Source organism: Gavialis gangeticus, unplaced genomic scaffold (assembly GCF_001723915.1).
Source record: "Gavialis gangeticus isolate Ggan-Ray unplaced genomic scaffold, GavGan_comp1, whole genome shotgun sequence".
NCBI classification, from domain to species: domain Eukaryota; kingdom Metazoa; phylum Chordata; order Crocodylia; family Gavialidae; genus Gavialis; species Gavialis gangeticus.
Window position 1 is genome coordinate 163,858,278 of NW_017728992.1, and position 10,595 is coordinate 163,868,872.

General features: G+C 45.1%; 1 protein-coding gene across 1 annotated transcript in view; it reads left to right on the top strand.

The window, feature by feature from the left end:
* Positions 1-21: 21 nt before the first annotated feature.
* The window catches only part of ATP6V1C1 (ATPase H+ transporting V1 subunit C1), a 50,799-nt gene continuing 40,225 nt past the window's right edge, over positions 22-10,595 (top strand). Inside the window, exons 1-2 of the mRNA XM_019528046.1 lie at positions 22-132; positions 9,449-9,631. Coding sequence (XP_019383591.1) covers positions 9,500-9,631 — 132 coding nt within the window. The 5' untranslated portion in view covers positions 22-132; positions 9,449-9,499. The remainder of the gene's footprint in view (positions 133-9,448; positions 9,632-10,595) is intronic.

The window sequence follows — 10,595 nt, forward strand, 5'->3', positions numbered from 1 at the left end:
TGTTTCGGTGCGAGTCAGCTGACCGGGCTCACGTGACTCGCTGGCTGGAGCGGGCGGCGCATGCTGCTGCGCGGCGGCGATGGAGCAGTGAGCGGTAAATAGCCCCGGCGCTGCCCGCCCGCCCGCAGCCCGGTGAGTGCGGGGCGGGGAGCGCGGCGCGGCTCTAGCACCACTGGGCGCGGGCCTCCGACCCGCCAGACTCCAGCCCGCGCCCGCTTGAGCTGGCCCAGGGCCGGGGCCGCGCTGCGGCCTGTGCGCAGGAGAACGCCTTCCCCTCTCCCCCCCCCCCTTACAAACGGGCATTTTCTTCACTTGCAAAATAGGACGTGGGCCTCACTTCCCTGTTGCAGCAAGTTCCCCGGGGAAGCAGCTGTGGCGAGGAGGAGGGAACCATGGAAGGGGCAGCTCCAAGTCCTCCGCCCCCGGGGCCCTGCCCGTCGGGAGCCGGGTTGTCATCCCCCGTCCTGCCCCACAGCTGAGCCACCTGCTCCCTTCCAGTGCTCCCTTGCAGATGGGCCAGTGGTGGTATGGATTGACGGCTGGCTTGTTCTCAGACGTGAGATGTTTCCAGGGAGTGATGGTTTCTGGAGGAATCAAGCAAGTTTAGCCTCTGAGAAACACGCGAGTCCCACCTCCTTGCACCTGGTGCATTGAAATAGATTTCCTAAGTTATCCTGGTGCCCAGATTGGTTATTTGGGTTGTTAACAATGTGGCTTCTTTCCCTGTTAACACAGGCAGTGTTTTATATGCATGCGAATGACAGGAGTTTTAGGTCCAGTTCGGTGGCAATTTTTAATGTCTTCAATTCTTGGTCTTGCTTCCTATTTAACATGCAGGCACTGCGTTCTAGTGCAGTGGTTCTCAACCTTTCTTAGACCGCAGGTACTCCTTGGAAAATATGAGACTTTCATTTTCACTCAACTTGTGACTACAGAAGAGTAATAGGGCAATTCTTCTGCTGCAAATAACTCGGGAAAACCACAACAGGGCAGATGGTTTTAGACACGATAGATTACCATTCAGAATCTTTTGGTTTGTCTTGTGGATTGTGTTTGTGCATCTAGCAGTGCTAGAGGGGCACCCCTGGAAGGATGTCAAGGGACCCAAAGGCGTCTTGTTACCCTGGTTGAGAACTGCTGGTGCGTTCCAATAAACTTTCCTGTTACCTTGTTGTTTTAAGATAGAATTAGTGTCATCTCACAGTGGTACTAGAGCAGGGGCGGGTAATTATTTTGAGTAGAGGGCCGCTTACTGAGCTCTGGCAAGCCATTAAGGGCCACATGATAGGCAGCCAGGGGCAGGTAAATATTAATTTTCTAAATTTTTTTTAGGTGCCCTGCAGGCCAGATAGAATGGCCTGGCAGGCCATATCCGGCCCCTGGGGCACATTTTGCCCACCCATGTAGAGAGTTTCATGATGAATTGTTTTGCAACTGTTCCAAGTGAATATTGGCTCTACTTTCCACTTCCTTGGAAAATTAGAAGACATTATTTGTATGAAATACCAACCTTCCTTTGATCTGTCATATAAGGAATTGCCTATAAACCTATAGCAACTTATGCCACTTAAAAATTGGTCATAGTTGCATTAATATTTTTTTAGATTCTATGATTAAGAATCCTCTAGTCAGATGAAAATAGAATTTAAGAAATTATCTTAAATATCCCAGACATGCTCATAGACTTGTCTATGAAAAGATACCCCTCCTCCCTTGGTTTTTTATGTCTACAGAATTTTTTTGCTGTGCAACCTGGTTAAAAATAAATGTCTTAATGATATTTCAGAAGAATAACAAATTATTGGTCCCACTGTTGAAATATTTGTTGTACTGGTTTCCCTAAACTTACTATGTACTTTGCCTATACTCCTTGGGTTTGAAGCTATTGTTCTGCTGAAGGAGTAGAAACTGTAAATGGCATGGAATATAATGGTAATATCAGTGAGAGAAAGAAACAAACTCTGAGTATATTTCTACATTTGACTTCTTTTTTCAGAGTTCATCACAGTGTCTAGTTTTGCACAAGTGGGTAGCAACTGTAGAGCAAGTTATTCTGATTGTGTTATATTATGACACTTAGCTGCTTCAGAAAGTTATACTACCAAATTCCTTTTGAAAGTCTGCCTTTTCTTTATTTTGTAAAGTCAGTGTTGCAACTAAATTGGTATTGCAGTGCAGTACTAATGTATCATTTGGAGGAAGTTGGTGTGTGCGTCTACTACAGGCATTGGCAGACAAGGTTCTTTGGGTGAATCTGATATCTTTATTAGACCAACTTAAATAGTTGGAAAACAATTATTAAGCAAGCTTTTGGGTTCAGAAACCCTTCATCAGGCTAAGGAAGTTTCAGCAGTTGGTGTGTGTTCTTCCTGGATGGAATGAAAAGTAAAGAAGCCAGCGGCTGAGCTGGTATGCATACAAGACAGGTAGTCAGCGACAATTTAGACTGAGGAATCAATGGTTGAGAGACTGAGGAGTCAATGGGTGAGAGACAGGCTGGGTGGGTGGGGAAGAGAGAGAAGGGGGGCTAATAGTGAAGAGCTACCTAGGGAGTCAGTATCTCTTTGCTATTCATCCCCCTTCTCTTTCGCCCCCCCTCCCCAGCCTCTCTCTCACCCATTGACTCCATTTTCATTGACTACCTGTCTTGCATGCAGACCACCCCAGCCTCTGGCTGCTTTACTTTTCATTCCATCCAGAAAGAGCACACACCAACTGCTGAAACTTAATTAGCTTGAGGAAGGGTTTTTGAACCTGAAACTTGCTTAATAATTGTTTTCCAACTATTTAAGTTGGTCTAATAAAAGATATCAGATTCACCCAAAGAACCTTGTCTGCCTATGTTCTTAGACCAACATGGCTACAACCTACACCCCTACTACAGGCAGAACTTCATTCCATTACAGGTACTTCTGACTGCAGTTCTTTCAGAGGTACTTTCTTAGACAGTGGTGAGAATTAGATGGCTAATTTGATAAACACTGATTATTTAAAGAGCATCACCCTAATAACACTGCTTTTTCTTTCCCAATATTTGGAAATCCTGTTAGATGCTTAAAAGTAGTACTAAACCAATGAGTTGAAGTTTAATTTAGCTGTCTAGAAAATCTTCAGGTGAGAAGCCAGTCTCTTCCTATAGTTGATGAGAAATGTGATATACTGCATTTACTTGAATCTAAGATAAGGTTTATTTCCCTGTTTAACATGGAGGAGGGAGAAAAAAGCCCCTCATATTGGATTTGAGTACAAGGTGGCTGGGAGGTATGTGGCTGCAGTGACTCTGGCTTTTGATCCTAATACAGCTTGGGGTTGTAGTTGTAGCTGCTGCCTGCCCAACCTGTCTAAACTCTTGCAGCCCCTAATTCTCCCCCCACCCCTGCTTACCCCTGGCTCTGTCAGGGATCAAGTCCTGGAGCTTGTGGTTGCTCCAGCCCAGTGTGGTAACAGCTGGTAGGCACCAGGGGCAGAACAGATGCCAGGGGTATAGGCATGGGAAGGGCAAATAAGAGGGGGGTGGGGGGGCAGGTGCCGGGGTATAGGTATGGGAGGGAAGTAGTAGAGGGACAGAGGGGGCTGGTGCCGGGGAGGCAGGCACTGGGGTGGCAGGTGGGGGGGGTAGGTGGCAGGGGTAAGGTGTGGGGTGCATGGGACCACGGGGTCAGGATGCTTGATCCCTTTTACTTCCCCCTTGCCTGCCACTGCTTTCCCTGCTACAGCAGTGGGAGTAGCAGGAATGAAATTGAAGATGATCCTCCAGTATAAGCTTATATTTAATTATAACCAGTTGATATATTTTTCCATGTATTAAATCTAATTATTAGGGGGTCATCTTAAATTCATAGTAGTCTTGAGTTTGGGTAAATGTTATTTTTACCCTGCTCCATTTTTCATTTAGATGTCCAGCTAATAGGTACCTATTTTCTTCTGGCTCCTAAAAAAAATAACATTTGCTTTTTTGTTCCTCCACCAGCATATGGTGTCCTGACAGCTAGTAAAGGTAGGTTGGTGGAGTCTCTGCTGTTCCATATTTGTTTTCTGCTTACTTAGATGGAGCTATTTATTTGCTATGGGTAAGGTAGCAAATTCACTTTTCGAGCTCTGAGAAGAATCATTTTAAACATGACCATATTACTGTTTATTTACAAGAAAATTAAAAATTGTTTTAAGTTTAAAATCCTGATTTATATATTTGATGTAACCAAATCCTTTTACCAGTCCTTTTACAAACATTGATTTAACTTTAATTTTAGTTAGCAAGAAGATGTATTGACTATAAAACTATGTAAAAAGTTGTAAAGCAGTTTAAAGTATTGTGTTGCAGAAGCCAAATAAAAGGTTGGCTATAAGCTACTCTTAGTTTATAACTTCACTTTTAATAACAGTAGACTGTATTTGGTATCTTTTATTTTCAAAGGCATTCTGTACTGACTTTTAAGAACATGGACTTGGTCTATATTATAGATTTTCATCAGGAAAAAAAATTAAATAATTAAATACTTTGATTTATGATTCCTGCTTGTTCTTTTAGAAAAACTGTTTTTCACAGCATCTTCTCTTATGTGAAAAATTAAACCAGGGCTGTCCAGCTGGTAGCCCATGAATCACATGCAGCCTGTGAGGGCTTAACATTCACCTAGTGGTCTCCAGCCAGGTTGCATTACTCCCACTGCTGCCAGGGTCCCCTCTCTCCTCTGGCTTCTGCTTCCTGTCCCTGCCATCACCCCTGGGGGCTAGAGAGAAGTGAGGGTTGCACTGCCAATGTGGTAGGGGGCCCATGCAGCTTGCACTGCCCATGTGGAAGGGAATGGAGGTGGGGGGGACCCTGGAAAGCCCATTTGGCTGCTCATGTATTGGGCAGCCCTGAAATGAACGGTGTTACTCTGAAAGTGGTAACGTGTTACTCTGAAAGTGGTAACTTAATCTGAATTGATCACATCTAAGATGTTGTTGGAATGCTTTACATTTGTTAAGAGCCACTTGGATCTGGCTGAAAGACTTGTTATGTTCCTTTTGTTGTACTGCATGGAAGAGTCAGGTTTTTGCTGGCGTGTTTGCAACATTCTGCATGAAGTGAGTAGTTGCCAAAGTCCTTTTAGAAAATACTAATAAACTTTTTTTTCAATGCTAGTCAATCCTGGAGTGTGGCAAGCAGAAAACCATGCAAGTGAGCTGAGCACTCCCATGTGGGGTTGGGATTTTTTAAACTGAACTCTTGCCTCCTGAAGGGGTATGTGGCAGTGGCAAGTCAGAAACCATTCTGGGGTTGTTCATATCCTCTGAATGTTACACAGCTTTTTAAAAAAAATCCAAACCTTTTGGTAGTATCTTCAAATCAAATATGGGAACTGTATAATACAGGCTTGGCATGGGGAATCCACAACGTGAGGCCCCATCAGTATTTAGTTTCTACAAATGTAACAATAAAATGAAGTAGGGCTGTCAAACTACTAAAAAATTTTATTACAATTAGTTGCGCGATTAAAAACAGTTGCAATTAATCACAATTTTAATTGCACATCTAAAACCTCAAAATTATGTGCAGAAACACTAAAATTATGCCTATAGTTTATATAGTTGGGGGGAGGGTATGGGGGTGTGTGGGGAAATTTGTGAAGTTGTGTGTGTGGGGGGGGCGGTTGGAGCCTGTGGAGGGCAGGTTCCTGGATGCGGGGCCGGGGCGGGTAGTAGGATGGAACCATTTTCCCAGTATGGGAGATAGGGTGCAGCTCCTACTGCTACACGGACCCCCAGGGGGGGCATGTGTGCCCTGGGTTTGTGCGCAGGGTGGAGGCAGGCTGTGGATGTTCATGTGTGTCTGTGTGGGCCCCCTGTGCCTCTCCCCCACCGGTTCCTAGGCTGTTCTGCAGTCCTCTGAGCTACCGCTGCTGCCTTGCTGGGTAGCCTGGAGGCAATGGTGACAGGAGCAGAGTAGAACCCGATCTCCAAAACTGCATGTATGATTAATGCATTTAAAAAAAAATATGAACACTGATTATCATACGTGTTAACCATGATTAATTGACAGCCTGAAAATGAAGCTTTGGGCCTGCCAGGGTGCCAGTGAATTTTTGGCATGTGTTAAGGTGGAGAATGGGAGAAAATTATAGGTGCTTCCCACCCTGGGACATTCAGTAGATGAAACAGTGGATGACAAATGCTGTGAGAAGTGCTGGAATTTCCCCAAATAGAAAGGCTTTAATGTCCTTCTACAGTAGGGGTTTTCTAATTGTGGGGCACACCCCTTTGGGGGGTGTGCAAAGGAATGTTGTAGAGGGCACAGTGGAGGAGGGCCGGGGCAAGAGGTTTGCAAGGAGCCAAAGCTGCTACAGCCTTGCAGGGGAATGTAGGGGCAGAGAGCCCCAGATGGGCTCTGCCAGCAATTTTTTTTTGCAAAAGTCTAGTTGGTCTAATAAGATATCACCTCTACCATGAGTCCTATAAGTTGGTAGTTGAAATCTCAGGATATTTATGTAAGCAAGGGGATATAGAATCCAACAACATAAGTTGTTTCCTGCTAGAAATTGGAAGAGTCTTGACTACGTGGTTTGACTTGAATACTGCATCTGTGCAAGGGCTTAAACTAGGCAACCCTTTGGAATCTGACTTGGAAAGCTTTAGCATAAAGTTAGGGAGGGGGGCGTTGTTTTTAAAAAAAACAATAGCATCTACACACCTTTGCCAAAAATGCAGAACCTCTTCAGCAAATATTTAAGTAATGTAGTCAGGTATCCTATTGCTAAAAACGTCTTAATGTTTGCAAACTTTGGTATGGCAGAGCACTGCCACTTAAAGGGCTAGGTCAGACATCCAGCAAGTGCCTGATGGCAGAAGCCATTTTGAGAACTTAGTACAGGCAGCCTCCACTTAACATGGTTTCACTTAGCGCTATTTCGCTATAGTGTTCATTTAAAATTCATACCTCATTTCATTTAGTGCTGAGCCAGTTTTGCTATAGCACTCAGCAAAACAGCAGCGGCAAGAAGTGGTGAGTGGCAGCGAATGGGTGGGTGGGCATGAGCTCGGGGCCCACACTGGTGCCGCAGGGCCAGGGCCAGCAGGAGCCCAGGGTGGGACAGCAGGAGAGAGGGACCCAGGGAGGCACATGATGCTGGAGGGCGGGGGGCATGGGGAGAAGCGGCAGCAGCAAGAAACATGGGTGCAGGGCCCCTGCCAGTGCTGTCAGGGTCCCAGGGCAGGGCAGCAGGAGCATGGGGCCTGGGCTGGCACATGGTGCCACAGTGGGTGTCAGGCAGGGTGGTTGGGAGAATCATGAGTGTGGGGCCCTATGGTGCCAGAGCTGGGAGGAGCGCAGGGCATGGGCTGGCATGTGGGGCCGGAGTGGCCAGCAGGCAGGCGGAGACGTGGGGAGAGGCATCAGCGATGATGAGAAGCTACAGCAAGAAGAAGTAACCAATCATTTCTATTTACATTAAACCCTATGGCAATATGGGTTTCACTTTGTGTGGTTCTGCTTAACGCTCAATTTTCCCGGAACCAGTTAAGAGCATTAAGCATGGGTTGCCTGTATATAAAAGCTGCAGTCTGCTGCTGCCAGCCCAGGCAGAAACATCACCTAGCTGAGCTGCAGCAGGAACAACCAGGAAGTAAGGCCAAGAGCTTATGGGGATGGCTAGGAGACTCTTGGTCCTTGGCATGACCTAAAACTACATCCTGCCAGGGATAGGTGGCCTGGTGGGGCTCCTAGTGGCATGGGAACCCCCAGGAAATGCCAGGCCAATTACCACCCCAGTAAAAGGTGGGTTAGGGCACCTTAATAACCCCAGCTCCCACAACTGAGTGGGTAACTCCATAGTAGAGCCGAGAAGATGGACCCATAAGAGAGTTTGGGCTAGTTGCTTGGAAGCGTGACTTGAGGCACCCTCAACGGGTCAGTGCTGGAGCCAGCACCAGAAGGGTCAAAAGGGCTAGGGGCCCACCGCGAGGGATGTCCAGAGCTGAGGACCTGGGGTTCTGACTTGCTTTGAAGGTAAGGCCAGGGTCTGTGTGGCCAAAGGTCCCTGGGTGGGGGGGCACACCCAAGAAGGGGAAGAGTGCAGGGAGCAAGGCAGCCCAGAATGAGGGTAGAGCAGGCTGCCTGATGGGAGGGATCCAGTTGGGGTTCAGACTGGAGGATTATGGGGCCCAGTGTGGGGCTGGAAACGCTAAGAACTATGATGCCATCTGCAAGGCATGGGCTGCGGTGTAGGGAAGGTTCGGAGTCGCAGATAGCGCTTGTGGCTAGCCTACAAACTCATTAGCGGGGGTCAGCAAGGGATCGGGGATACTCTGTTTACCAGGGCCCCCCTCAGGGTTTGTAGAAACAAAGGCCATAAACTGAAGGAGAGTAGATTTAGATTGGACATCAGGAAGAAATTCTTTACAGTGAGGGTTGCCAAAATACGGAAAGGGCTTCCAAGGGAGGGTGGTGCTTTGCCCTACCTTGGAGGTGATCAAGAGGAGATTAGACAGGCATCTGTCTGAGGTTACTTGACCCCAGTGCTCTTTCCTGCCCAGAGCAAGGGGTCAGACTTGATGATGTAATAGGTTCCTTCTGACCCTAGAAATCTGTTAAATTTCTTGGTGTTGGGGCTGAGAGACTGGGCATCTTCCCACATGATACCACCAGTTTCTGAGAACAGCAAAATTGTGGCAGGTGTGACTGGGCAAACTGCCCCATAGAGACAGGTGGGAGGGCCAGCATGAGACCCAGCCCTGAGAGGGTGCCCTCTGTCACAAGGAGAAACTAGAAGTTAATAGTATTAAAATTTTAATTGCAAATGGACAAAACTCACTTGTGTGTTAACTTGACTAATTATCATTCACTTACTAATTCCAAAATCCTGTTACTCTTTTGGTCATTGTTCTTTTCATGCTGTAACAGCCTACAAAAATGCTGCAAGGAAATCAAAGATATAGTGAGTGTTTTAGGCACTCAAGTGCTCTCTTTCTCCATATATATTCTGCTTTGAAAAGTAATCAAGAAAAAATTATAGTATTTTACTTAGTTAATTTTCTCTTCTTGTGTATTCAGGCACATTTGCCAATGGTCCTGGCTTAATAACACTATCCATTACCATACTGATGCTGTTAAGTGTGTGCAGCTGTGGGTTTGAGTTGGATTCTATCCTAGCCTGTACACAGTCAGTAGACTGGTTGGATCTCTGCTGTTGAGAGAACCTGCCATAAATTATAATTTTTGAATTTGCAGGACTGGCAGTCTAGAAGTAAAATCACTTAACTGCATAAATGATCTGGAAGTCCTGAAAACACATGATTTTAATTTTTTTAAGTAGCAGCTCGTGATGTGCAGGATTACACAATTATACTCTGAGAACACTGTACTAGTTCCTTTTTTTTTTTTTTTTAATAGCTTTGTTTTAATGGAACCTAAAACGTAGCTAATCACAGATTCTCCCTCTCTCTTCTCTTCCGCCCCCCCCCCTTGCAGCATCTTGTGTCTATCTTCAGAAATACCACGTGTCAAGATAAAGTGACAAAAATGACAGAGTTCTGGCTGATTTCTGCTCCTGGGGAGAAAACCTGTCAACAGACATGGGAGAAACTACATGCTGCTACTACAAAAAATAATAATCTGTCTACCAATTCAAAGTTTAATATCCCTGACTTAAAGGTATGTAAATCCCTAAAATGTTCCTGTTTTCCATATCTTAACTGGGTTTCTTCTGAACAAGATACCCAAATGAATTTTCACTTATGGTTGGTACTTTGCTTGTAAATGTTGGACTTTTCTGAAGGCAATTCTGCATTATAGAAATATATCTAGACCTGAAAATTAGAAGCAAATGCACATAGGAAAAACTAATTTTTCAGTTACTATTTAAACATTTTGAATCTAAAATTCCTTTTTAGTCTCTAAAATCTGAAAAAGGCACATTTCTTGCATATGGTCACAACTACTGCCATGGAAATAAGGGATCCTGAAACAGTCAGTAGATAAACTGAAGAAGGTATTTCTTTTACTTCAATTTAAGATGGATAAATGTTGCATGATCACTAAGACTTGCGATATAAGCTGTCTGGTGGTAGGATTTTTATGGTCCACTTCTGAATTACCTGCTGCTCCTTTCCCATCTGTGATGATATGAAATGGCCTGGTTAAAATCAGAATCTTTCAATCAGACACAGCACTGCCTTGTTCAGAGTAGATGGCAGCTGAGCTGTCTCAGTGCAGCCTGCCAAGGTATGGCATGGAAAAATAGAGACAGTGGGTACATTGTTAAATTGATAGCAAGGGCAAGGAAGAGAAGGTTGAAAGCAGTTTGTTTTGGCCTGCATTTGTTTCTTTTCAGCAACTGTAGCTTTGGGAAATTACCCTTTAAATTTAAAGAAGGCATATAATGGAGTTAGGATAGTTCTAGAATAAAAAAGAATCATGAGCCTGAATCACTGTTATAAAAGAAGAGAACCTATTAGAAGAGAAAAGTAGAAAAAAGGAAGCAGGGAGAAGAATATCTGTCAGAATGTTTCCTGTTCAGCCAGAGGCTATTTACTTATCTGCAAGTGATGCCAAATTGCACAGCTCTCCAGTTGTTTCCCAGCTACAGTGTGATTTATAACCCCCCCCCCAAAAAAAA